The sequence below is a fragment of the Chelon labrosus genome (assembly GCF_963514085.1).
Source record: "Chelon labrosus genome assembly, chromosome: 10".
In the NCBI taxonomy this organism is placed as follows: domain Eukaryota; kingdom Metazoa; phylum Chordata; class Actinopteri; order Mugiliformes; family Mugilidae; genus Chelon; species Chelon labrosus.
The window spans coordinates 4,920,138-4,947,387 of NC_140360.1; the positions used below are offsets into that span (position 1 = coordinate 4,920,138).

At 45.1% G+C, this 27,250-nt stretch overlaps 1 protein-coding gene across 4 annotated transcripts in view; it reads left to right on the plus strand.

Annotated features, from left to right (window-relative positions):
* vps13d (vacuolar protein sorting 13 homolog D) overlaps nt 1-27,250 on the plus strand; it is a 40,028-nt gene that overhangs the window by 2,884 nt on the left and 9,894 nt on the right. For 2 of the 4 annotated variants that reach the window (XM_084553003.1, XM_084553000.1), the window contains 43 exons: nt 676-866; nt 1,082-1,162; nt 1,356-1,472; nt 1,896-2,000; nt 2,497-2,667; nt 2,877-2,977; nt 3,075-3,243; nt 4,219-4,320; nt 4,542-4,731; nt 4,865-5,047; nt 5,185-5,315; nt 5,429-5,483; nt 5,676-5,855; nt 6,427-6,557; nt 6,640-6,772; nt 6,870-9,128; nt 9,222-9,373; nt 9,837-10,892; nt 11,042-11,132; nt 11,251-11,377; nt 11,461-11,641; nt 12,128-12,310; nt 12,469-12,622; nt 12,848-13,064; nt 13,182-13,353; nt 13,586-13,701; nt 14,394-14,627; nt 14,734-15,014; nt 15,444-15,577; nt 15,826-15,981; nt 16,804-16,969; nt 17,115-17,189; nt 17,293-17,493; nt 17,983-18,072; nt 18,960-19,100; nt 19,204-19,329; nt 22,893-22,995; nt 23,422-23,574; nt 24,741-24,876; nt 24,989-25,036; nt 25,588-25,738; nt 26,678-26,894; nt 26,980-27,230. In XM_084553003.1, the coding sequence (XP_084409129.1) occupies nt 676-866; nt 1,082-1,162; nt 1,356-1,472; nt 1,896-2,000; nt 2,497-2,667; nt 2,877-2,977; nt 3,075-3,243; nt 4,219-4,320; nt 4,542-4,731; nt 4,865-5,047; nt 5,185-5,315; nt 5,429-5,483; nt 5,676-5,855; nt 6,427-6,557; nt 6,640-6,772; nt 6,870-9,128; nt 9,222-9,373; nt 9,837-10,892; nt 11,042-11,132; nt 11,251-11,377; nt 11,461-11,641; nt 12,128-12,310; nt 12,469-12,622; nt 12,848-13,064; nt 13,182-13,353; nt 13,586-13,701; nt 14,394-14,627; nt 14,734-15,014; nt 15,444-15,577; nt 15,826-15,981; nt 16,804-16,969; nt 17,115-17,189; nt 17,293-17,493; nt 17,983-18,072; nt 18,960-19,100; nt 19,204-19,329; nt 22,893-22,995; nt 23,422-23,574; nt 24,741-24,876; nt 24,989-25,036; nt 25,588-25,738; nt 26,678-26,894; nt 26,980-27,230 (9,411 nt within the window). The remainder of the gene's footprint in view (nt 1-675; nt 867-1,081; nt 1,163-1,355; nt 1,473-1,895; nt 2,001-2,496; nt 2,668-2,876; nt 2,978-3,074; nt 3,244-4,218; nt 4,321-4,541; nt 4,732-4,864; nt 5,048-5,184; nt 5,316-5,428; nt 5,484-5,675; nt 5,856-6,426; nt 6,558-6,639; nt 6,773-6,869; nt 9,129-9,221; nt 9,374-9,836; nt 10,893-11,041; nt 11,133-11,250; nt 11,378-11,460; nt 11,642-12,127; nt 12,311-12,468; nt 12,623-12,847; nt 13,065-13,181; nt 13,354-13,585; nt 13,702-14,393; nt 14,628-14,733; nt 15,015-15,443; nt 15,578-15,825; nt 15,982-16,803; nt 16,970-17,114; nt 17,190-17,292; nt 17,494-17,982; nt 18,073-18,959; nt 19,101-19,203; nt 19,330-22,892; nt 22,996-23,421; nt 23,575-24,740; nt 24,877-24,988; nt 25,037-25,587; nt 25,739-26,677; nt 26,895-26,979; nt 27,231-27,250) is intronic. The other 2 variants (XM_084553001.1, XM_084553002.1) reach the window with 2 other exon arrangements.

Below are 27,250 nucleotides of genomic sequence, written 5' to 3' on the forward strand. Positions count from 1 at the left end.
ACGTCTAAAATAGTTTTATGACCCTGTCGACACTTTCTGTTTCTCTTTTTACTTCATGCGGTTGTGTGGCTAGTGTCTTGTAGAGCCTGTCAATGCTTTCTGTCCATCGTAGCAAACTGAATCAAGATTTTTTTTAATAATGCTGATGGAGGAGCAGCAGTCTTCATCACCGTGCGTGCCCTCATTCGCTGCTGAAATGAAAAGGGCTCGGGAGATTTGAGCGCATACAGCACAGGCGTCAAAGTCGTTTTAGTTGCTTTAGTGCAAAGATGTACAAAGTGCACTATGAAAAATGTTTATATTTAACGAACTGTGTTTTCTTAAAACTATTTAACGAGCAACCTGACATTTATAAAGAAACATAAATGCAATTTTCCCCCTGTGGCCCCTAGTGGACAAATTAGGAATAGCAGTTAATGTCTTCTGTGTAATGTACCAACACTACAATACCTACATTTCCCAAAATGCCACCCAGTAGTGTCTTTGATTAGATGTCCCTTTGTCTTTATTGCCCACTTCTTTTTAACCCAACACATCTAGTTTGTAATGTAGGCTTTCTGTCCACAATGCTGTGATTTGGCTCAGAATAACAGTGGATTATATACTTTTATACTTCACCTTCATGCTCTGTTTCAGCTTCAGTGTCCTTACTTCATGTTTTTTTTTTTTATCCAGGCTTCATTGGAAAGATCACTCTTCAGATCCCTTTCTACCGGCCCCACAGTGACCCGTGGGTCATCTCCATGTCCCAGCTCAACCTGATCATTGGCCCCGCCGAGCAGCAGGAGTATGATGGAGAGAAGGAGAGAGAGGAGGAGAGAGAGCGCAAAACACGCCTCCTCAAGGCTCTGGAAGACAAATTCAAAGTAGGTGGAGAGACACTGTCAATTAGAAGATGTCTGCTAGCTACACCTTAGTATTGGTGTGGATGTTACTTAGACATGTAGCACCCACCTAGACCAGACCAGGCACCCCCACCCCATAGTAGCCATCCCCAGCAGGATGCAACCTGAGACCCTGCACTACTTCTATCCCTTATTTAACAGCATGTGTGTATATGGTGTGTCTTTTTCTTCTCCAGAGCGAGTGTGAACAGAGAGGAGAGTCTTACTGGTACTCTGTTACTGCCTCAGTGGTCACCAGGATCGTTGAAAATATCGAGGTAAGCTGTCCTACATCAGATATCATAGAAATAGTATAATAAACAACACAGTGCAGTTTATGTAGAGAGTTATTCGTAAAGTATTCATTCCATGTTTTATTAATAAATGTGAAATATTACAAATTGTTCATTCATAGTATGGTGTAATGCCCCTCTGGCTGAACTCTGACTTTCTGTGATCTCTCATGTGTAGCTGAAGATCCAAGATGTGCATCTTCGATTTGAGGACGACTTCTGCAACCCAGACAAACCCTTTTCCTTTGGAGTCTGCATCAACAACGTGTCTGCTCAGAACCCGTCCAAAGAGCCGGTACGTGTTCATTCAAGACGTTAATGAGACTCTTTCCCTTTGTCGTAGTAGCCTGTATGTGAACAGTTTCACTACTTTGGAATAAAGTGTCCAACGACTAAAAGAGACAGGGAGAGATTTGAATTTTAAAGTCATTTTATTTCTTTGATTGTCTATTTACAAGCCTCGCCTAAACAAAGTATTACAAGTTAAATCATCGCAGGAGATATCGTATTCTTATAGCACTACTTTTAGCACTGCTGTCTCCCGCGGCGCCATCTTATAGTGTAATAGATCATGAACCTGTTTGTCCCACCATGGCTTGTGGGACATTCTTATCCTCTCTGTAGACGCATTCTTTTACACGCCCTAAATGAATACACCTATGTTTTTCTACCTGTCTTTGCATTTGAGGTTAACAGACATCATTCTGTGTGTGCGCAGGTCCAGAAGCAGTTCCGACAGAAGCAGCTGGAGATCAAAGACTTCAGTGTCTACTGGGATACGGAGTGTAAAATGCTGGGGAAGCTGCCTGCAAATCAGATCCAGGTCTGTCATATGACGAACTTCACCAGCTAGTTCTTAGCTCTCTGTACACAGTGTACAGTTGTATGACTGGAATTGCACCTTGGGGGTATATGCATATCCAAAAAACAAACAGAAACCAGGGGAACTGGACTTGTAGAGTTTCTTGTAGATGTTGCATCCAAGTAGCTTCTTCAAATCTAAGGGACTGGTGGAGGAGTTGGGGTGTAAATAGGAACATCTGTGGGTTTTACTCATCAGAAACTAGTTTCCTCCAACTATAGGCAGGTATCTGGTCCAGTTTCCCTTATTTTAGCTTTTTTTAATGTGTTATGACCTGGATGAGACATGTTTATGTGTAAACTTGGAGCACTGTTATTGGTCTAGCCACACAACCTGCCAACTAGAAATGGTCTTGAATGATGATCTGGGGTGAAACGAAACTATACTGGATGTAAATGCATCACCGAGGTCTGATGCTTTTCCGTATACATAGTCTGATTGTTCCGTTACTTTGCAGGAGGCAATGACCGAGTGCATGCAGAGCCGTGAGCACCAGTACATCTTCGAACCCGTGTGTGCCTCCGTGCTGCTGAGAAGAAACACCTCCAAGGAGCCTCTGAGGTCCCGACACACCCCGAGGATCGAGGGCCAGGTCCAGCTGGAGCCCATGTCCCTAAGTGTCTCACAGGTAAAGCCTTAAGATTTTTGTATATTCTGAAATTGGGCTCAGACTACTGGAGTTTTGGGTTGGATTGATTTTCCAGATTCACCTTTCTTAATGGGATTTGAACCCAATAGGATCCTTCACCAGTCAGCCATAAGGGAAGTGTGTCCATGGAGGCACAAACGCTATAGAAGGTTTTTTGGAGGATCTCATGTGTATGTCTTGTCTCTTAGGTCCAGTACCAGCAGATCATGACTTTCCTTAAGGAGCTTGACCGCAGAGAGAGAGAAATGCTTTATAGAAAGTGGAGACCCAAAGTGCCAGTTTCTGGGAAGTAAGTTTACACGAAGCATTTTGTCACAGATACTGTTCCTGTAACTTTAAATCAGATTTGAATCCCTAACTTTCTTTTATTTTTTTTCTTGATGCAGCTGTCGGCAGTGGTGGACATTTGCCATCCAGGCCAACCTGAGTGAGATCAGGGAGCAGCGGCGGCGAGGTGGCTGGGAGTTTGCTCTGCAGAGAGCCCGGGACGCCCAGACCTACACCAGCCTGTATTTCCAGAAGCTCAAAGGAGTCCCGCTGACTTCTGAGGAAGAGGTACTGCACCAGATGAATGACAAACATGTTACTCATGTCATTAAATGTGATCTGGTCTGAACAAAAAAACAGACAAGTGACAGATTTAAGGAAAATACATGATTAAATGTTCTCCCCCCTCTCCTGTCTTTTCCTCTCCCTTCTGCTTCTCATTCTTCTTTCTCTCCTTCTTCTTCTTCTTCTTCTCCTCTTTCTTCCCTCCCACCTTCTTTTTCTTCTACTTCTTCTTCTTCCCCTTCTTCTCCGTCTCCTTCTCCTCTGTCTTCTTCTTCTTCACCTCCTTCTCCTGCTCTATCTTCTTCTTCTTCTCGCCTCCCTTCTTTTCTTCGTCTTCTCCTCCTCCTCCTCCTCCTCCTCCTCCTCTCCCTTCTTTTTCTTCTCTTTCCTCTCCTCTGCCTTCTCCGTCTCCTACTTCTTCTCTTTCTCCTTCTTCTTCGTCTCTTCCTCCTCCTCCTCCTCCTCTTTCTTCTCTCCCACCTTCTTTTTCTTCTATTTCTCCTTCTTCTTCCCCTTCTTCTCTTTCTTCTCCGTGTCCTTCTAATTCATCTTCTCCTTCTCATCCTTCTGCTCTACCTTCTTCTGCTTCACCTCCTCCTACTGCTGCTCCCCCTCTTCTTTCTTCTCCGTCTTCTTAAAGTCTTCTTCTTCTTCTTCACCTCCTTCTCCTTCTGCTCTTTCTTCTTCTTCTTCTACTTCTTCTTCTCCTTCTGTTCTTTCTTCTTCTTCTCCTCCTCTTTCTTCTCCCCTCCCCTCCCTTCATCTTCTTCTTCTTCTGCTCCTCCTTCTCGATTGATTTGATTGGCAGTTGGAAAACCAACTTGCACAAGCTTGACTGGCAGCTACCAGAATAAATTATATCCTGTAGTCTGTCGTGTGAACTAATATTGTTTTAGTCACGTAGTTTGTGCTTGCCATCTTGAGGTAGATTTGTATTTCAAACACATTCACACACTACTGGACTTTGTCACCACCTAGAATGAGCTGGATCGAGTGGAAGAGGAGCAAACGCTAGAGGAGCTGCAGAGTCTCAGAGAAATCGTCCACGACTGGTTTCGAAAGCAGAACGAGATTGCAGAGGTATGATCTGATCACTCTTCCAGATGATCAGTGGCGCATTAAATTAAAATTCCAACCCTTCATTGACGCTTTCTAAAGAAAAACGAGCTTCTGCCTTCTGTTTAAACTCCTTTAATTACATTTTTGAGTCATATATGAGTTTGAAGTCCGTCCCTGGCACTGATCTGTGTTGTAGTTCCTCTTTGTTGCAGCTACATATACATTTATTTCTCCTCTTCCAGAGTGTGCGGGAGCCCAGCAATGACACAGAGCCCTCTTCACCGACCTCATCCATTCCAAAGAGCAGGAGCTCGGGGATGATCCAGTACCTGCAGTCCTGGTTTCCAGGCTGGGGAGGCTGGTATGGAGATTCCCAGGACCCAGTCATGCCTGAAGAACTCCTGCCAAGTCCGTCCTCCTGGGATATTTTAGGTGACTCTCCTGTCCAATGCCACAAGATTAGAGAAAGTTTAGAGAAAGTTGCTACGGCAAACTACGCATTCTGTTAAATTCTTGAAACCGGTGCAACGCTCTCATGTGTGATGCCGTCGTATGGTTTCTTCAGCAGAGACCGAGGACTTGTTTGACCCCTTGGAGGACTCTCACACTCTGAACACCGTCACCAGGCGAGATCACCTGTTTGCACGGCTGGAGTTCTTGTTGGAGAAGGGCAGCGTCACACTCATCCACCAGAACAGGAGGGGGCACACACTACATGAGAATGGGGTCATTCAGCTGGAATTCTCAGGTACGTCGATGCAGCGCTTGGACTGATGGAAACAGGATGTTGTTAAATGAAGAAGCAGCTCATTACGCCATTTTTATTATTATTCGACCAGTAGGATTGGAGATTTAGCTGGATAAAGTATTCTCTTGCATCTACAGGGGTGAAGGTGATAGTGGAGTCTCTCCCTCGCTCTGAGTCCTCCTTGCTCTCTGTGAAGCTGGGTAGTTTGTTCCTTAGAGACTTGACGACGCAGGACTCCATCTTCCCCGTTCTGGTGTCTCCCAAAACGGTAAGAACTCAGGGGAATCGCACTTCCTCAAGTACGTATTTATTTGATTTTCTGCTGTATCTTGAATCATGCTTTTTATGTTTTAACAATTTATTTGTTGTCACTTGTTGTAGGACAAAGTTGTTGTTGCTGTCAATCAGTCTTCAGGTCAGTCCAGCAGTACTTCTGGTAAGACAGTTCTGCGTTATTATTGTCACTCATCAGTTATTAATTTTGCCTGTTCTGCGCGGACTTTTGCACCAGATGAAAATATCAGATTTGCAAGATGTCAGAAACAAGACCTGAATATATAATCAGATTTGGACAGTTTGTCTCTTAATAAATATCCTGTTTGTTTTGTTTTGGTCTTTGTCTTGTCAGGATCCAGTGCAGACTGCTTGCCATCCCCAGTGTTTGAAATGATCTATGAGCGAAACCCCACGAGGTGTAAGTTTGAACGAAGGCTGGAAGTAAACACTAGTCCACTGAACATCATCTACAACCCACAAGCAATAAGAAAAGTGACAGAGTTCTTCTATAAAGGGAAAGTTCACACCTCTGGTAAGTACTCAAGCCCTGTTACAAAAGGGGTTTTATGATGGCTGACTTTAGAGAACAGTAGTTAGTTTTGCACTGATCAGCCACAACATTAAAACCACTGACAGGAGAAGTAAATAACATTGACCATCTTGTGACAATACAATGTTCTTCTGGGAAGCTTTTGGACCTGGCATTCATTGGTAAAACAACTCAAAAAAAACATGAAGAAGAGCACAAGGTGTTGACCTGGCCTCCAAATTCACTAGATCCCAAACTGATCAAGTATCTGTGTGATGATCCAAAGAGGCCCCTCCCCTCAAAGGCCTCACCACTACCAAGACACCACAGGACACCCTCAGAAGGTCCATGTCCATTCTCTGATGAGTCACAACTGTTTTGGAGGCAACAAGGGAGACCTGCACGATATTAGGAAGGTGGTCATAATGTTATGCCTGATCGGTGTATATAAACTGTCATGGATGCCTATTTGTACAGTTTCTTGTAAATGTATGCTTCATTTTTTATGTATTTTATTACAGCGGTAATAGTGGTGCAGATTATTGTACGTCTATCATATTTCTTTGATTCCCAGGTTTTGGCTATCAGTCAGAGCTGGAGCTCAGAGTTGCAGAAGCCGCCAGGAGGCAGTACAATAAGCTAAAGTCGCAGACCAAGGCAGAGATACGGCAAACCATTGATCAGCTACTTGTGGGAGAGTTTATTGTAAGTGGGACTTGCTGGATGGTGACATAAGTAGTTGACATTTGAATTGTTTCTTAAACCTACTCATGTGTTTTCTTTATAGGAAAACAGTAAGCGTTGGACGGTGAAAATGGACATCTGTGCACCCCAGGTGATTTTCCCCGATGACTTCCAGTCAGGGGATCCTATGTTAGTTGTTGTTGATTTAGGAAGGATTCTTCTGACGAACTCTCAAGGTAAAACAATCATCTACTTTACAGAATATATTAAAACTGCAAGAAAAGACATCTTTATTTCAAACTCTTCACTCACTGTTCTGCATTTTCATTGAAGATGACACTATGGCAAACTCAAAAGCTACTCCGCCTGAAAGGGACGACATGAGTGATGAGGAGTACCAGACTCCCCTTGCCACCCCGCCAGAGTCTCCACCACCTGAACTCCACTTTCCTTTAAAAGACCAGATCAAAAGCCCTGAACTCCCCAGCCTCCGATCCCCAGAAGGCATACAGGCCTACAGCAGAAAGCTTTATGAAAAGTACTCCTTGTCATTTAAGGATCTGCAGATAATGGTTGGTCGCTTTAAGGACAACTGGAAACATCTTCAGGAGAGCGAGGTTGGGCCGACACATGTGGTGGAGAAGTTCAATGTGCTTCTGCAGCTTGAACAGAGACTACGCTACACATCAGACCCTCAACTCCCCGGGGCTGTGCTGTCAGGAACCCTTCCAGACCTCAAGGTCCACATTAACCTTGAGAAGATGACTGCCCTCAGGAGTTGTCTAGCTCGGCTAAGCAGTCCGGCTATGAGCGAAGGAGGTCAAAGCCAGGCGAGCAGTCCAAATGCGAGGCCTTCTGATCCTCTTACCCTCCGCCATGACAAGATATTTCAAAGGGAGGACAGCTCCTGGAAGCTGCAGGGATCGGCCAAGAATCTGGCTCAGAGCGTGACGACATTAGAGCAGCACACACGGGAAGTTCTGGTGGAATCCCGTCTACTTTTAGCTGAATTCAACATTAACTACATGCAGCTTGGCGTAGAGAGTGACGGACGCTACATATCTGTTCTGAAGGTGTTTGGCACAAATGCTCATTTTGTAAAGCGGCCTTATGACGCTGAAGTCTCTCTGACTGTCCACGGTCTTCTGCTGGTGGACACCTTGCAGACCTATGGTTCGGACTTTGACCTCCTCGTGGCTTCTCATAAGCATCTGAGCTTTGACATACCCACTGGTAGTCTCAGAGAAAGCCAGCCGTCGTCCCCTTTGTCATCTGACGGCAGGTCTCCTGAGCATCACGCCAGCCACATTGACTCATCCGCTGGTTTTCCGATGGAAAGATTCCCCCCGGTCACTTCCTTTTTCAAAGACCAAGAAGCCCTAATTAAGCTTGAGTACCAATTTGTGAGCTCAGACTGCCCGTCGATGAACCTAGACAGCTCACTTCAAGTTATAACCATGCAGGTCAATAACTTGGACATCATTCTGAATCCTGAGACTATGGTGGAGCTACTCAAGTTCCTGCAGAAGTCTTTCCCCAAAGAGGAAAGCACCTGGTCACCTGTTCAACAATATACAATCCACCCTTACAGCGAGGAAGAAGACAGAACATATCAGTCCACCTATGAACAAAACAAAGAGCTGACTGTGGAGATCCACCGCCTAAACCTGCTCCTCCTTCGGACTGTGTCCACTGGCACTGTCTTGGGTGCTGAAAAGAAAGGGTTGAAGATTGCCACTGCCAGCATTACTGACACCAAGGTCAATGTGTCCATGCGCGATCGGTGGGACGTCAACGGTTCCCTGGGATCCATGCAGTTGGTGGACCTGACCCAGGACGGAGGCCGAAGCCAGTTTGTGGTCAGCATTGGCAGTGTTGAGGACAGCTCTTCGGGTCTTCCTGCATATTTTTCTGGTCCAGAATTCTCTTCTTCAGAAGCTTTAAATTTCCACGTCATGGAGAGATCCCAAGGGGAATGTTACTTGCGACTTAAAATGGCTTCCCTGCACTACAACCACTCTGCCAAGTTTCTGAAGGAGTTGAGTCTGTCGGCAAACGAGGTCGAAGACAATTTCCGCTCCATGCTGAAAAGTGCTGCCTCCAAAGTGTCAACAGTTCTTGTCACCAAAACGGCAGAGTACAGTGGTATGGTTTCACTCTTTGACACTCCCCTGCGAAGGAGTCGAACTTTGAGTCAGAATTGGACGTATCCATTTGAAGAAGAGGAGGATGTTCCCACGGAGGACCCTGAATCCGCCTCATTCTTTGTAAAGCTGACGCTGAATATCCATATTGAATCACCAGTCGTGTCCATTCCCCGTAAACCTGGACACCCCGAGCTTTTGGTCGGTCACCTGGGAAGCATAGCAATACAGAATTTTGTTACTGGACAAGACTCTGAAGGAGAGAAGTTGCAGGTTTTGGTGAAGGATATACGACTGTATTCACTCAACTTGGGGCATTTAGTTTCAAGACGGCCCCCCGCACAGGATAACCCTAGCAACGCGTCACCCTCCCGCAATGGGAGCGTCAGTCAGGATGAGCCACAGTTCACACGTCACGACTTCTTTGAAACCGTCAGCCGGGGAAAAGGTGAGAATGCTTGATTCTATATATGATCATGAACGCAATTCAAGCATGCAGTCCATGATATGAATTCATGAAATTTGTTTTCTTCTTCTTCAGCCTTCCATATACTGAAAGACACGACGATACAGTTCACCCTGGAGAAAGTTCCCGTTGACGAAGATGCCCACTTTACTTTTCTCACCGTAGAGGAGCCGTGCAAGAGCACAGGGCTACTGAGAATTGAGGGCAAATTTGTCAACACTGTTCAGGTATATACGATATCTAGGACAATCCTGAATACTATGTTTTTGGGTTCCTGAAATTTGTTTTGAGGGAGGCGGGACTCAGCCATTGGTTCTAGCTGAGATGAATGGTGAATTTTACTGTTAGGCCTTTGCTCATGTATCAGCCATGACCAGAGGCATTAAGAGGTTGGTTTGTCCGTCCATCTGGCCCAATTTTGAGCATGCAAATGTGAAAAGACGTCAAAGACAATCGCACAAATCTTGAATGAGAGATGAGATGAAGAAATGTGAACCAGGACAATGCTAGCTAATCTCAGCATTGCGTAGGGAGAGTGAGAAACAAGTGAACCAACTTAGTTTCACTACCTTCAGTTTGAATACAGGTCAAGATCAGGCATAAAACATCAGAACAGCTTGTGAATGAATGTTTGAAGTGTCTTTATCTACTGGTTAATAAGTGTTCGACTGTCTGACTCTCTGTTGATAGGTGAACCTGTGCAAGCCCGTGTACGAACAAGTCCTCCAGACGCTGGACAATTTGTTCCTGATTGAAGAGCAACGCGTCACACCCAGCCGACCACCCACCCCGCCGCCGCCAACTCCTTCTTCCACCAGACCCCACCGGTTTCCTGACCTCCAGGGAGGGCTGTTTGCAAGAAACCCTCCAAATATCAGCTTCTCCCACTCCTCACTGTCCTCTTCTTTGCCTCTCCAATCTCCCAAGCCTGATGTTCAGTCTCCCACTTTCACTCAGCTAAAAGTCACTCTTCATGTGGCGGAGCTGCAGGTCCAGCTCAGTGCTGACCTGACCCAGGGCTCCCAGGGTCTAGTCTGTTTGCGTTTTCAAGATTTGGAGGGAGACTTTACCAAAAATCACCCTCACTTACTGACAGTCCAGTTTGCTCTGCGCTCACTACTAATGGAAGACCTCCTGGAGCAGAACCCTGAGTCTCAGTACAAACATTTGATGGTGTCTCGTGGAGCCCCTAAGCCTTCCACCTTCAGCCCAAAGGAGTACCTTTCCCAAAGCTGCCCATCAGCTTCTAATGCATTGTGCCCTGACATGCCCCGCTCACTTCCTGCCCACATGGAGGAGGCCCAGAATGTCTTCCAGCTCTACCAGAGGCATCCCAGCACCCCATCGTCTAGCAGTCGCAAATCCAAGAGGGACCCAGGTTGCCCCAGCACTCCACCTCCTTCCCCTTCCCGCCATACGTCCTCTCCTCTACCACGCCCAGACTTTGACGACTCATTAGTCCATATCAACGTCCTGCTTGTAGACCAGAACCACCCAGAATTCAAAACGCGCTACGGTGGTGTGGGGCGAAGCGTGGATGTTGACTTCAACTGCCTGGACGTTTTGATCACTCTACAGACCTGGGTGGTTATTCTGGACTTCTTTGGTATTGGCTCCACAGCCAATAATCATGCAGTGAAGGTGCCTATGTCACCACCACCTGTGCCGGGACATCTTCTGTATGAGACGGACAGCAGCGAGGAGGAGGAGACGGCGGAGCCAGTCAACACGAAAGTAGACCTAAAGGTAGGTCGCATGGCCCGGCAGTTGAGGCTGTGTAGACGCTTTAGTAATGAAAATAGTTGTTCCTGTAGCCGTTCTTCGTTTCAGATTCCAAGTTATTATCGTATTGACTTTGAAAATATGTAATTTTTATTCCCTCTTTTCATTTTCAGGTTCATTCTTTATCTCTTGTACTGAACAAGAAACTCAATGAACTTGCCAGAGCTAGTGTGTCCAAATTATCTGCTCATCTGGAGATGTTGGGTGTGTATGGAAAACTATGAAAAACACGTTTGTCCTGCTTACGATCAAAAACAAACAAAAACAAAACAAAACAAAAAAAATTGTACATGATGTTGTCACGTTCTGTCTCATGTTTCAGACGGGGACCTGGCATTACAAGGCAGTTTAGGAAGTTTATCCCTAAGTGACCTGACGCCGCACGGTGACCTCTACAGAGAGCGCTTCACCACACAAGGAGAAGAGGCCCTCATTTTCAACATTCTCAAGTATACGTCATAAAAGATTTAACTCGGCATTGTGCAGAAGGTTTGGTCTGTTTTTCTTTAACTTTATATTCTGGTCCATTTAGGTATGGCAAGCTTCATCCTGACGTGGAGCGGGAGTGTGACATCAAGGTGTCTTTGCAGATGTCCTCAGTGCAGTATGTCCACACCCAGCGCTTCCAGGCGGAGGTGGTAGCCTTCATTCAACACTTCACCCAGCTACAGGACGTCCTGGGCAGGCAGAGGGCTGCGATGGAGGGTCAGGCTGTGAGTGTTGGTTCATAAATCATAAATTACGTTAGAAACATAGCAATGATATCAGTGTAATAGCTGCGATCAGCCACAACATTAAAACCACTGACAGGAGAAGTAAATAACATTGACCATCTTGTGACAATTCAGTGTTCTGCTGGGAAACTTTTGGACCTGGCATTCATTGGTGTGGATGCTACTTAGACATGTAGCACCCACCTAGACCAGACCAGGCACCCCCACCCCATAGCAATGACACTCCTTGATGGCAGCAGCCATCCCCTAAAATGCTTTAGGAACAACTAAAAAAAAACATGAAGAACAGCACAAGGTGTTGACCTGGCCTCCAGATTCACTAGATCCCAAACTCATCAAGTATCTGTGGGATGATCCACAGAGGCCCCTCCCCTTAAATCATTGGACCCAAAGACCCCCCATTAACAACATTCTACACACTCGCAATTTAGGAACAACTCTCTGTCTCCTGTCCTGTGCCTACAGGTGCGTGATCATCCTCAGCGAGCATCCAGGGTTTTGTTGGATATCGAGGCCGGTGCCCCGGTTATTGTCATCCCAGAGAGCTCGCATTCTCGAAGGGTCATTGTGGCGAACCTCGGCCGGCTGAGGGTGCAGAACTGCTTCCTGCCAGCTGGGGCGCATGGGACCTTTTCCCTCCAAGTCAAGGTAAAGAAATTCACCACCTGTTCAACCACCTACGCAGTGCCTCATGGCCATCCTTTCCTTTTTTGTATTAATTTATGCATCCAAAGGTGTTACTCGCCATATACTCGTGTATATATAACGACCATGTTGTTGTGGTTCTTTTCTTTCTTTTAAATAAGGAGCATCTCCGTACTGCAGCAGGGAGGAGTAGTGAGCAGGAGAAGCCTAAGACCTCCGCCGGCAGCTCCACCTCATCCTCTGGGTTTACCCTTGGCAAGCCACAAGCTGCAGACACAAGGAAGACCTTTGAGGAGGATGCGCCTCAAAGCTTGGGTGAGCATTGCTTTGTGGTTTGAAGGAGAATGAAATCCATGCAGTACTGTATGGAAGAGCAGTACTAAGATTTGAAGCTGACTTAGAACTGACTGTTGGAGATAGTGTTTGAAAAACTCACACAGCTTTATTCTAATGCTTTGTGTATTCCAATGTATATTTACATAAAAATTTAACTTTGAAATGGCCGTTTGTGCCACCTGGCGTTTTTCTTCCTCCTATTAGAAGACCACGTGTGCCTGTTGGACTGCATTTCCCTGGACCTGCAGGAAATGGACATCTTTGCTGCAGAACATCTGCAGCGTCAGTCCTGGGACAGTGGTGGCAAACCTACTGAATCCTCAGACCTCATCTTTCCTTCGTACTCTGTCCGCCGCACCGGAGACAACCTGCTGAAAGACTGCTGCCGCCTTAAGCTTAAAGTGGAACGCAACCTTGACAGGTACGTCCAAAGTCAAAGTTTTTCTTGTGACAATTCAGTGTTCTGTGGGATAAACTGAAACTGTTAGGGTTTTTCTTGAGTTTTTTTTTCCTGTATTTATAATTCAAACTCCATCAGGGAGCTGAGCCATGCGGTACCCGACATGTCCATCCACGGCAGCCTGTCGTCAGTGCATTGCTCTCTGGACATGGAGCACTACCAACTGATCCGAGGGCTTCTGGAGAACAACCTGGGGGAACCTGTTGAAGAGTTCCTGCGACCCTACAACCTGCAGGACCCTAGCACCCATGTGAGGAAGCAGACAGCCACATAAATATACTGCATGCTTTTTACCAACCGCTACTTCTGTCACATCTACTTGACATATGTAACATCCTTCAAATATGGGTTGGTTACGATACAATATTTTTCCATTGGTTGCAGTCTTCCAGTTTATATTACAATTATTTTTTAATTGTATTATATACTTTTTTCCCCCCAAATAACCTTTTAACATGTCCGGATGGTACATCTCTTTACAGACGGTGTTGAGTGGAGATGTCTACATGAGCTTGTCGTTCCTGGTGGACATGATGGGTGTCAGTCTGGAGCTCCTGGAGAGCACTAAGCCCACAGAATGCAAACGCTCATTAGCAAGGTCTGTGTTTTATGACTTCTTACAGCCCCTTAAAGAGTCCAACAGCTCAGCAGTTTTTCAAAACTGTTAATGGGTTTTGTCATGTCTCCAACCAGCAACAGCCATGACCAGAGATGGTCATTGTGTTTTCATGCAGTCCACCTGTCTGCCTGTCTGTACGTCCATGTGTCCCATTCGTGGGAGCGTGATATCTCAGGAACACCTCGAGGGAATGTTTTCAAATATGTCACAATGTTCACCACTTGGAGGGGGTCAAAGGTTACTATGTACCTACAAAACATTCATTTATTAGGACAGCTTGTCCTCTAGACTCTAGAGGATCTCTAGAGGCTCATGGGGAGGGATGGAGCCTATCCCAGCTGTCAATGCGCTAGAGTTGGGGTACAGGTCTCCAGTCTATCTCAGGGCTAACACAGAGAGACAGACAACCATTCATACTCACACCTACGGCCAATTTAGAATCTCCAGTTAACCTAACCAGCATGTCTTTGGACGGTGGGAGGAAGCTGGAGTACCTGGAGAGAACCCAGGGCGGGACAGTGGTGTAGTGGTTAGATAGAAGATTCTGCGTTATTTTATTACATATAATCAAAGTCAAAACTGCACATGTAAATTCAAGACCAGCTCTGTGGCACAGATGGAACTGGACAATCATGCCATTCTAATACTTTTGTTTTGCTTCTCTTGCAAAGGTTCGACTTCATGAAATCCAAGCTGCTCTTTGAGAGTTTCTCCAATGGGTCCAAGTCTGTCAACCTGGTGTCCCACTCCCTGCTGGCATATGACACTCGTTACACTGAGAGTCACGTGTGGAATAAAAGTTCCAGTCGAGACGATGGTTCGAGGCGCAATGTGTTTCACTGCATTCTCCAGCCTTCCAAAACGGGCTCTAACCGGGCGTCCCTGCAACTGGAACTGCATTATCGGTAACCCATGGAACTTTCCCAAACGTAGGAAGAAGTTAAGGTTGTGGTTGTTTTTAGATGATCAGGAGTCAGTCACTTAAAGCTGTGTTCCACCCATCCCCTTCAGATCCACGCGGGACTCCTCCTGCTTCACGGTAGTCCTCAACAATCTCAGGGTCTTTCTCATCTTCGACTGGCTGCAGCTGGTGCGAGACTTCCTGCGCCTGCCCGCCGAGAAAGCGTCGGGTGGTGCCAAGCCTCGTCAGCGCTGGCCCAGTAACCCTAGCTCGGAGTCGGGCGCCACTGGGGCCGTTATGCCCAAGACGGTCAAGAGTGGAGTTGTCACCAAGAGGTCCACGGTGCCAGTCAACCAGGACCGCTGTCTGGAGATCAAGATCAACGTCACAGGTCAGAGGCATGAAGGAACTGAAATATGGTTATAGTGTGGTTGTTGTGGGACTACAGGAGCTTTATTGCCTCTGCTAATGCTGCAGTTAATACGACCACAGACCTCACTAGCAACGTCCTACCTTGTACAATGACAGCTGGCTTTAAAAATTGAAGAAACCACCTTAGTGGCCTGTGAGCTTACAGGATTTACTGTATGTGTTAAGCAAACACTTTATTTGCTGGCAATGGATACAAAAGCATGTCCAGCATATAATTCTAGTTATTTTATTGAACTCAAAAATGTCATTGTGCTTTATCTTTGAGGTGTAATTGGCAAAAGGTTTCTTCTCCTGTAAGAAATTACAAGTGACCTGCTTTTCTGGAACCCTAAACGACGAGACCTGTGTATCTTACGGAATGCGTTTTTTTTTTTTTAAATGTTTACAGGCACAGAGTTTGTGGTCGTGGAGGACTCTTCCTGTCTGGATACCAACGCCATCATTCTGAAAGGCACCACTGTCCTCACATACAAGCCTCGTTTGCTGGACAGACCCTTCTCTGGCAGCCTGGCAGGAATAGAGGTCAGGCTGCCACACCTGGATGCTTTTAATCAAATCTACCAATATTTAAAGTCACTACAGATGCTATTAAATTATAACAAATGAACTGCTGCTGTTACTATTATTGTTATAGTATACTAATTAGTACTAATTGTAATCCTGCTGCTCCTCTAAATGCTACTTGTAAAGCTGCCACTGTTACCCACAGTGACCTAAACAATGTACTATGAGGTAGTTTAATGTGTTTAATTTGTTTTATCTATCCTCAGGTGTTCTCTTGTCGGCTGGGCAGCGAGCAGGAGACGGCTCTTTCCATCATCGACCCAGTCAATGTTCAGGTTGAGCTATGTGGGAGCCCCACGTATCAAAGTAGCTCAGGTCTGTTGGACGCCTTCAATGTGGAGGACATCCCACCGCTGTTGGAGGTTAGCGCTAAAATCAGCAATGTGTTACCGTGATCAGTGCCGTGGTTCACGGTGTTGCCTCACAGCTTGTGGGTTCCCCAACTGATATTTCATAGTAGATATAACTTTGGAGAGAGACACGTTAGGAGACAGGTTAAAGGTATACCGAGCAGCCACAACATTAAAACCACTAACAGGTGAAGTAAATAACATTGACCATCTTGTGACAGTTCAATGTTCTGCTGGGAAACTTTTGGACCTGGCATTCATTGGTGTGGATGTTACTTAGACATGTAGCACCCACCTGGACCAGACCAGGCACCCCTACCCCATAGCAATGACACTCCTTGATGGCAGCAGCCATCCCCAGCAGGATGCAGCCCGACACAGACACACACACAAAAACACTTTAGGAACAACTAAAAAAACATGAAGATCAGCACAAGGTGTTGACCTGGCCTCCAAATTCACTAGATCCCAAACTGATCAAGTATCTGTGGGATAGATCCCCCCCCCCCCCCCCCCCCCCCCACACACACACACACACTTACAACATTCTGTTGCCAGACACCACAGGACACCCTCAGAAGGCCCATGTACATTCTCTGATGAGTCACAACTGTTTTGGAGGCACAAGGGAGACCTACACAATATTAGGAAGGTGGTTTTTATGTTGTGGCTGATCGGTACATCCTCACTTTACATGCATCCAACCACAAACACACTGCTTCCTATCTGTCAGGTGATTTATTTATGATGCATTTCCTCTTACTACGAAGTGTCTTTGACATGTAAACTCCGTGGATTGTCCCCATTTAATTGTTTTATGTGATTCATTGGCAGATTCAGTTTCCTGCTCTGGACATCCGTCTGTCCTACAACGACATTCAGCTCTTCTTGGCCATTGCTAGGTCTATACCTACTGCCAGCGCTCCACTGCCTCCGGACTCGGACATCACCCCCGCTGCACCCAAAGACAGCTTCAGACAGAAGACTGAGGCCCTCATAGGTACTGAAAGGCCAGAACATACAGTGATTTTGATGTGTCAGTGCAAAAAGAGAATAATATCCATCGCCATTATTAGTTATGTCCTTAAAATATTTTGATTATAGGTATGCAAGTCTAACATTAATATTGTGTTCTGTCTCCACAGAGGGCCAGCTGACCCATTTACAAGACCTTGGTTTCAGGAAGGATGACTGCAAAAGAGCCTTGCGCCACTGTAAAGGTAGACCTTTAGCACAGCTCTCCGCCTTGAAGCAGAACTCACTCGACCAGTATTTAATGAAAACCTCCTTTAAAAGTCATTTAAAGCTGTTTGTGCCCCTCAGGTCAGCTGGACCAGGCCGCCACCTGGCTACTGGAGAACGCTGAGAACATTGCGGGACATCCCAGAGCCAGGGCTGACTCTGCTTCCAGCAGCCATTCAGCTCCTCTGTCAGGGGTGGAAGTCAAGGCTGAGAGCATCTGCATCTGTTTCATCGACGACTGCATGGACTGTGACATACCACTGGCTGAGCTCACCTTCTCCAGTAAGTTCACAAAAAATAATCCGAAAGCTGGCGCTGTGATCATGATGAAGGGCTATGTGTTTCATCTCGCCTCAGTGCTAGGTGTCCAGAATGTGCAGAATAGCACCAGCAGCATGGTGACAATAATAACTGCCCCAGTGTATAAGGGTGCACCATCAGTGGCGCCTCCTAGCAAAGCAATAGATGATGATGACGCTCTCTATCAAACAGGATCTTCAGCAGAACCTGCTTTAGAAAATTTGATACCTGCTACAAAGGTGCACGGAAGAGAAGGAATTGAACTACTTTATAAGAACCTAAATCTGTTATCTAATAAAGTTGTTCCATTTACCACAAGTGCTGCTGGAATCTTGAACCTGCTTTGACAGATCTACTCTAAAAAACTGCTCCACGTCACCTTTAAGCTGCAGCTACACACAAACTAAATGACAGTGCATCTGTACTTGATATTCAGCTGGGTTGTGATCTACAAAGTCATTGTCATTGCAGGGCTTTACGTGCTGCAGCGCATTGGTTCCACCCAAGAAGGTAACGCCAGCTTCTCTCTGTCTGGAGACTACTACAACAGAGAGTTGTCAGGTAACGTGTTTTACTGTTTTACTGTTTTACTGTTTTACTGTTGTACTGTTGATCCTTCTGAGTTGAATCAGCTTTAGGTTTCTTCAGACTTATAAAACCCAACAATAAGATGAAAGAATGTTAAAACAGTATTACAGTATTGTGGCATCTTGTACACCAAAGTGACCTACAGATTGGTTGGATCCATAGACTGTATATAAATATGGACGACGCGGCCCCACTTCCTCAAATTGGTCAAACTGACGCTTGTATCTCGGGGTGCCATGCGGCTTCATCTTGCGAGTTTGGAGCCAGTTGCAGTTGAGCCACGTTATCAATCACCCGTCCATATTTCCTCTAGATTCACTGCTGTTTGCATTTGTTTTAATACCAGCCACCTCTGCTCTGCCTCCCCATGTTGTATTATACACTGCACTTTGTTTTTTTTTCTACTCTCACGGTCCTATGTGACTGCTTCACAGAGCAGTCGTCATGGCAACTGTCAGTCATCATGATGTCACCTTGAACGTACATCAGAATTATATTAACTACCTAAAATGGCATAAACCATCCTTGAGGAAAATGTATTTGACGTGTACTTTAGTGTTTTAGTTTGGCTCAAGTCCCATCCACTAACATGGAGGAGGCGGAGCCTATGACTTACACCACTGCTAGCCACCAGGGGGAGCTCTACTTGCTTTGGCTGTCATGGCGTCCACTCTATATACAGTCTATGGTTGGCCCTAAAAGGACAATGTGTAGATTGAAACCATGTCTCTGTTAAAGCTGTAGTCTGGTAATCACTGGGACCAGTGGCTGATTTCTTCCATAGAATTAATAAAAAGAGTAAGATAATAATTAGACTGAAAGGCATTTAAATGATGTCTTTCTGTGTGTGTCTGTGTCAGGCTGGGAGCCCTTCATCGAGCCCTGGCCCTGCTTCCTGTCATGGCAGCAGCAGGCCGCCGGCCGTGTCCACCCTCCACGTCTCAAGATGGGGATTCGAGCCAAGCAGAGGCTGGATGTCAACATCACTTCTGTCCTGCTGGGTAAGTAGTAGTTTGGAGTTTAGAGGTCCTCGCTTGGTGTTTGTTTCCAGTTCAGTCACTGTTGTATAAAATGCTGAGCATGTCTGTGTTTTGTCCTTTCCAGAGCAATACAACACCACTAAGAGCTCCTGGATAGCAGACTACTGTAACAAGGAGGAACCTGCCCCCCAGTCTTCACTCACCCTGCCCTGGATAGGCTCCTCAGTCGACCCACCCAGTTTTGGGCAGAGTAAGTTCCATTGATACACAGACCATACATTTAATGATTATCTAAGGAGTGGTAATGACATAAGTTGAGTCAATCTACTAAATTAACCACAAAATCTTCAGCTCCGTTTAAGGCTGCCCGATCAATCGGCCACCAATCCTTACGGGCTGATATTCCACCAAAATAATTTGACTGACGACCTTTATAACGCCGATATAGGCAGATGAGATGCCGGTACAGACCCCAAAATGGACTCAAGTCCCAGATATGTTGCATCTTTGTGATGTCCTGGCGGCTTGACTGGAGCTGCAGAACTTTAATACCACAACTTTAATACCACTTAATAACTGGTTCCTTGCCTGCTATGTATGCTGACATTCGCAGCCAGGCATCATCACAGATTAACATCTACTTATCAGAGCCAGTCATTCCCCGAAGTGGACAAACGGTTGTTGTTTTTGGTAAGGCAACAAAAGCCTCTTTTCTGCTCTGGTCCAAGCAGAACAAATACGCCTCTGTGCACCTTAAACTAAGTGTAGATAGCAAGCAGCTTTTCAGCACTGCAGGCCATTTTGTAGATGAGAACAAGACTGGTTTTTGTTTCTTCTATATTAAATTTTTTTGTGTGTTTTTAGTTAATTTTTATATGGAAGAGTTTTGGGTTGGGTGAAAAGTCAGGATGTTGCTCAAGCTCAACACTATCAGAAGAGCAAAATCTTAAAGATATGTACACTGCCTGGCCAAAAAAAAAGTCTCCACCTGGATTTAACTAAGCAAATGGGTAGAAGCCTCCTATTGGATAATTACTGCATGGGTGATTATCTTTCAGCTGGCAACAAGTTATTTAACCCCAACTGATGCAATGAGTAGCTTCTCATTTCTTAAACAACCATGTCTAAAGACACATCCTGTGGTCGTGGAAAAAATGTTAGTCTGTTTGAGCAGGGTCAAATCATTGGCATGCATCAAGCAGAGAAAACATCTAAGGAGATTGTAGAAACTACTAAAACTGGGTTAAGAACTGTCCAACGCATTATTAAAAACTGGAAGGATAGTGGAGAACCATCGTCTTCCAGGAAAAAAATCCTGATTGATCGTGATCTGTGATCACTTAAACATTTGGTGAAATCAGATAGAAGAAAACCAACAGTAGAACTCAGGGCTATGTTTAATAGTGAAAGTAAGAACATTTCCACACGTACAATGTGAAGGGAGCTCAAGGGATTGGGACTGAACAGCTGTGTAGCCTTAAGAAAACCACTAATCAGTGAGGCTAACTGGAAAAAAAGGCTTCAGTTTGCTAGGGAGCATAAAGATTGGACTCTGGAGCAATGGAAGAAGGTCATGTGGTCTGATGAGCCCAGATTTACCCTGTTCCAGAGTGATGGGGGCATCAGGGTAAGAAGAGAGGCAGATGAAGTGATGCACCCATCATGCCTAGTGCCTAGTACAGTCTTCATTTCTAAAAGACTGTTGGGGAGTTGAGGTTTAAATAGAAACATCTGTGGGTGTTGCCCATCAGAAACTCCCATGACTAGTGTCTGTAATTCATAGCTAGTTACCTATAGTTGGAGGAGACTGTTTGACCGTGTCCTCTTTCTCCAGTGAACAACAATGAACTGTTGTTTGTTGGCGATGTCCACTCTGAAAGGATGATGAACCACTAACCCTCTTGTGTGCTCGTTCTGCATGTGTGTCTCTCTCTCTCTCTTTTAACTCTCTCTCTCTGCTGTCAGGTGCATCTCTTGCTCACCTTAGAACTAGGAGCACAGCCAGCTTGACCTGCCTCGAGCAGCAGATTCACTCCAGAGGTACAGTTCAGAGTGTAGCCACCCAGACGATCTCCTTCAGCAGCACACTCTGTATCAAACCCCCCCTCACTTAGAAAAGCTCGATCAAGATGTTGTTAGAGCCGAGAATGTTTTGATCAAGTTTTCACCCGTTGGCAATTGATGTCAACAAAATGTTCTGCAGCAAAAAGAAGCAAAGGAAGTAGATCCACGGGGATGTTTATAAATGGGGCTCCTTTGATGGCGATGTAATTTTACAGACGGAAATAAATAGCAAACACGGAAAAAGGTTTAATTTTAAGTTTTTTATGTCATGTCATGTGGTGCTTTAGCTAAACTTAAATCTGCTGCACAGCTGAAGGATCACTGTTTTTATATTCAGCAGTGCTGCAAACTGATGAATCTCTAGAATTACAGCATGCCTTGTTCTTCCTGCTCCTCCTCCTCCTCCTCCTCCTCCTCCTCCTCCTCCAGACCAGTTTTTGCTTTAAAAATTATTTTGCATGAGCAGCATGATTTGTGGATGTGTTTTCCTCTGCGTTGCCAGTATTTGTGAATCCATTGTGAAAATTGAAATAATGGCGCAGTAGACTGTTGAGCATTGTGAAGGATGTGTTAGAGTGGGCTTCAGGGCGCTTATTAAACACCGATCAGCCACAACATTAAAACCACTGACGGTACAGGTAAATATCTTGCGACAATTCAGTGTTCTGCTGCTAAACTTTTGGACCTGGCATTCATTCATTCATGTGGATGTTACTTAGACATGTAGCACCCACCTAGACCAGACCAGGCACCCCCACCCCATAGCAATGACACTCCTTGATGGCAGCAGCCATCCCCAGCAGGATGCAGCCTGACACAGGCACACACACAAAAACACTTTAGGAACAACTAAAAAAAAAACATGAAGAACAGCACAAGGTGTTGACCTGGCCTCCAAATTCACTAGATCCCAAACTGATCAAGTATCTGTGGGATGATCCACAGAGGCCCCTCCCCTCAAAGGCCCCCCACTAACAACATCCTGTTCCCAGACACCCACAGGACACCCTCAGAAGGCCCATGTCCATTCTCTGATGAATCACCACAAGGGAGACCTACAGAATATTAGGAAGGTGGCCATAATGTTATGCCTGATCGGTGTACATAGTACAGTCTGCTATAGAATAGAACAGAAGGTTAACACAGGCTATACAAGTTGATGTCTTTGTTTAATGGCAACAGTCTACAGTCAACAAGCATCACTCATTCTCTGTGCCATATTAATAGAATTTGTTTTTTTTGTAGACATATTAAAAACCAACAGGCAGTAATTAAACATTGTGATAGTCAATAGTCTCATTGACCTCAAGGAAAATAATCTTTGACGTGCAAATACTCGTGTATGCTTGCTTGTAGTTTACAGCTGATTCTACATTTTGTCTATGTTCAAGCTGATTATAAGCAGTGGTCCTGTTATAAGGATTCATTTTCATCTCGACTTAAGTTTTTTATTTTTTAAAGTGGTGCTCCTATATCTTCTCCACATCAAGAAACGGACAATCTTAACTGTCCTATAAACATTGTCCTTTATCCAAACCTAATCTGAGATGAACCCCCCCCAGCTGTCCGACAGCCTGCATAGCTATAGTACATAGACAGACTAGTTATCCTGGCCTTTCTTTCTGTGGGACACTAGTGGAGTACCCCTTTAAGGAAAAAAAAAAATCTGCAAGTGCATGATACAAAATGTCACACTAACGCAAAGAGCCAAGTGCACTCACCTTCTCGTCATTTCTGTCTTCCCGGCAGATGTCAAACTGTCCAAGAGGAGGCAGCCATTCGTCCCGTACGCCCTGCGTAACCACACGGGCTGCACCATGTGGTTTGCCACTCTGACTACGACCCCCACGAGGTAGGTGTAACCGCAACACATACGATCTGAAGAGACGGCACGTTTAACAGATTCAAAGGGAGGCTAGTTTTGTCTGTGTGCATCAGTAGCTACTGAAGGATGAGCTGCACCCGTGGTCAGGAGGTCGTGACGAAGCATCAAAAATAAACGTTTATATATAAAATACTAGTCATGAATGAAGGTTGTATTTTGGAGGCTGTTTAAAGTGTAAAAGGTGCTTCTCCATAGTCAGTGTGTTACGTGACAGTTGTATGTTATACATGCAACAACAAGCCCTTATGAGGATGTTTATGTGCAGTAATACGCAGGTTAATATTCATGCTTCCATTGCTTTTTGATCCCTTATATTAACAACCCCATGAAGCAGACTCTCGATGTAATAAAAATAAATGTCTCCAGTTAAAGTTCCTCTCGTGTCTGCCCCAGGGTGGCGCTGTCGCACAGCAGCAGTGCAGACTCCATCTCGGACGTCCACGGTCCAGGAACCGACGACACCCACAACGTCAGCCAGTGGAGGGAGGTGCAGCCCGGCGAGGAGATACCTTTTGAGTTTGAGGCCCGCGAGAAATTGCGTCACCGGTACGTCACGACCCACACAGCATTCAGCACTTGACTGCAGCCTTGACTGTCGGTCTGAAATTTAAACAATGATATGTGTGAGGAGGCTCTTTGCTAACCTGCTGGTAGAAGGTTTGTCTTTGTTGTCTGATTGGTTTAGTTGTACAAATGTACAAATCATTTATGCTCTATATTTAAATAAATATAGTGCAAAGACAGCATATTAAACTAATTGTCTTTAGAGAAATATTTGCTTTCAGAATAGGACCATGTCTCCTCAGACAGAGTTAATCAGATAAACATCATATTTGGTCAGATTTTGATGAATGGCACATCCTTTGCAGACTGAGCTAAAGTTTGGAAAAAAGAAATTGTCCTCAACCAACAGTCAGCCACGTTAGCAATTAATAATCGACCAGTTGTTAAAGCAATGAAACCCACAATTCCTTTTTTCGTATCCTGTCAAAACCTTTCTTACCTGCTAACACTTAAATGTGCAAGTGGCGGAGTTCAATAGGAGCTTCTAGTGAGGTACGCTACTCAGAGAACTGGGGTTACACAAGTAACCTAAAGTTCTTTCTATGTTTACTTTTAGTTGTGATAATAATTTGCTGATTAATATTTTATAAGTTAAAGCTTTAATTCTATATTTACGTTAAACTGGACTTATAATGGTCTTCTACACTCATACCATGCTTTGTTTCTCATTCAGCTAGACATTATTATATTGCTGTGTGGTATTTTGTGCATGTGGACAAGAAGAGAAAAGAGTTCCAGAAGACAGTAATTGCCACAGTTGCTCATATTATCAGGGGGTTTAATGTCCATGGAAATGTAGCACACCTTCTCCAGACATGGTCACTGAGGAAAACCAAGCCCAGATTTAGAAAGACAGTTGAAATGATGGAGGAAGAACCAATGAATACATCAGCAGGATACAGCAGCTGCAATGTGGGTCAGTTTATCAATGAAAGCTGTCGGAAAAAGATAAAAAATACAAGAAAATACGATGCATGATGACTAGTCACTAGGATCATGAGCTCATGAAGAGTCAAACTCTTCAGCTGAGAACTGCCAAAGGACTGACAATGTGACTACATTTTTGCTTTATTTGAGCATCTTTTAGAAAGCTGTCATTAAAAATCCCTGACCCTTGTCCGCCTCCTCCTCCTCTTCCTCCTCCGCAGACACACTCACGAGCTCAAGCTGCACCAGTTGCTGGTGAGGGTGTGTGGATGGGAACAAGTCAAGCCCGTGTCCGTGGACAAAGTCGGTGTCTTCTTCCGTTACGCAGCTCCAGACAGAAAGAACTCATCCAACACTGTGAGCAAGACTTACAGCTTGAAAACAAAACTCATGTTGAATAATGCAAAACAAAAAAAACTTTCTGGAGGTTTTGACAGTTCTTTGTTTTTCCTCCCTTACCCTCTCACAGGTTGGGAGCCCAATTAGCAGAACCAACATCATCCACCCACATGTTTATGTAAGTCTGACTTGTGGTTGTTTATGTGGTTTTAAAAGAATCTGACAGCAGCAAAGCCACAGTTTTGGCTCATTTTGAGCAGCGAGGGATGGCATAAGGACCTTTTTTCTGCTAAATGTCATACAATACAGTGAATTTCTTTCTTCTTTCACCCATCTCCCCTTTCCCTCGTTGCCCCCTGTTGGAATACATTTGTATGAGTCATCTGAACTCTCTACTAATCACTGCATCTAGCTAAAAAGTGTAGTTTTTGTTCAATTATTAAAATGGTTTCCATTTCCATTGATCATTTTAATCATTGGACTGACCGAGTAACGTCCCATGAACAATGAAATGTTTAAAAAAGCAATAAAAAGGTGAATTGGAGAACTTAACAAGGTGAAGCAGGAGGATTTATGCTGTGAATTATACTGAACTATTAAAACCACAGGATAAACCATCAGGATAATTCAAATAAAGACCTGTTTGGTGTCATTTCATGGTAGCCTAGCTGAACGCGCAACAGAAACTGAACCTGAATTTCAAGCTGACAAGCTTTTTCGTTTCCTCAGTTCTCGGCCCTGCCTCCTGTCAGAGTTGTCTTCTCCATCACGATGGAGGGCAGCGCCAGGAAGGTCATCACTGTCCGCTCTGCCCTGATGGTGAAGAACCGGCTGGACGTCCCCATGGAGATCAGACTCGACAGTCCCTCCGCTCCTGACAGTAAGACACCGCTCCATTTGATTTGTTTCCATCCCTTCATTTATTTTTTTGGATTGTGCTGAGGGTGTGACGACCCAATTGTTCTTCAAGGCATTGTTGTTGTTGATATATTTGGACCTAACATGCACTACACATACTCAAAAACTCTGCACACAGGTCGCAAGTGGTGAAACATTTTATCTGATATGGGTCTTTTGCAGTGGGAAGCAAAAACATGCTGTGGTGCGCCCTAAAGTCCACACTGTGTCCACCAGTTTTAATTAAATGTGAATTTTGGCGAGCCATTCTGTGAGGACAAATTCTGTAGGACACGTTTGTTACGCTACCATCCCTGAAAACTATTTGCTCCAATTTTGTTGCGTCCACTCTTGAGAGCTTTATGCAAACTTCACGTGGCGGCAATTGACTCTTCAAGTCCAGTTGCATGTCTTTAAAGGGGAATTTAGAACCTGGACCTTATTTCTGGCATAAAATACATCCAATCATTTACTCACCCATATAACTTTGGTGTCATTTGGAGTCGTTTGGACAATATTTAGATCCGCGTATATACATATAGTGGGAGTGACTGGGGCACCGAAACGCAGCCTCTAAATAATGCGTTATCTGCTGCAAAACTCGTTCATTTCACCAATATTTTGTTATCGTACGCTAGTGCTATTCTCTGTTGAGTCTGGAGTTGAAATGAACGAGTTTCGTGGCAGATAATGCGTTATTTAGAGGCTGCGTTTCGGTGCCCCACTCACTCCCACTATATGGATATACGCAGATCTAAATATCATCCTAACGACTCCAAATGACACCAAAGTTCTATGGGTGAGTAAACTATTGTATTTTATGCCAGAAATAAGGTCCAGGTCGTAGAAAACAGTAATTCCCCTTTAACATCAGTATTTCAGATTAGGTCTCTTTGGTCATTAAGTCACCTTCTCTTTTCAGAACCGGTGGTGTTGCCTCCTATCCTGCCTGGCCAGGCCCTGGCCGTCCCCCTTCACCTGACATCCTGGCGGCTGCAGGCTCGGCCCAAAGGACTGGGCTCGTTCTTCTGTAAGGTACCCATCCACTGGACCAGCGTGGAGAGGCCCGGAGAGGTCAGCAGCACTAAGAGGGAGTGTCAGTCGGCAGATTTCGACGACAGCCAAAAGCGCAACTTCAGGTACATCACTGAGTCGAGTCAGTAAAATGTTTTGTTTCTATCTTCTTGCGTTCCTCACGTCGAGTACCGTTCTGCTTTGTTTCAGGTTTTGTGTGGTCATCAAAAAGGAGAACTACCCGGACCAGCAACCTGCCAAGACGCAAGCTGCAAACAGTGCAAAGCAGATCTATCGACAGCCGGGCCACTCCATCTACCTGCTGCCAACCATGGTGCTGGCCAACCTGCTGCCTTGTGACCTCAGCTACTACATCAAGGGAACATCCATCAGAGGCGCATTGAAGCCGGGCAAAGAGGCCGTGCTTCACACCGCCGACACGTCCCAGAATATGGAGCTAGGTACGCAGCGCCAAAACCTC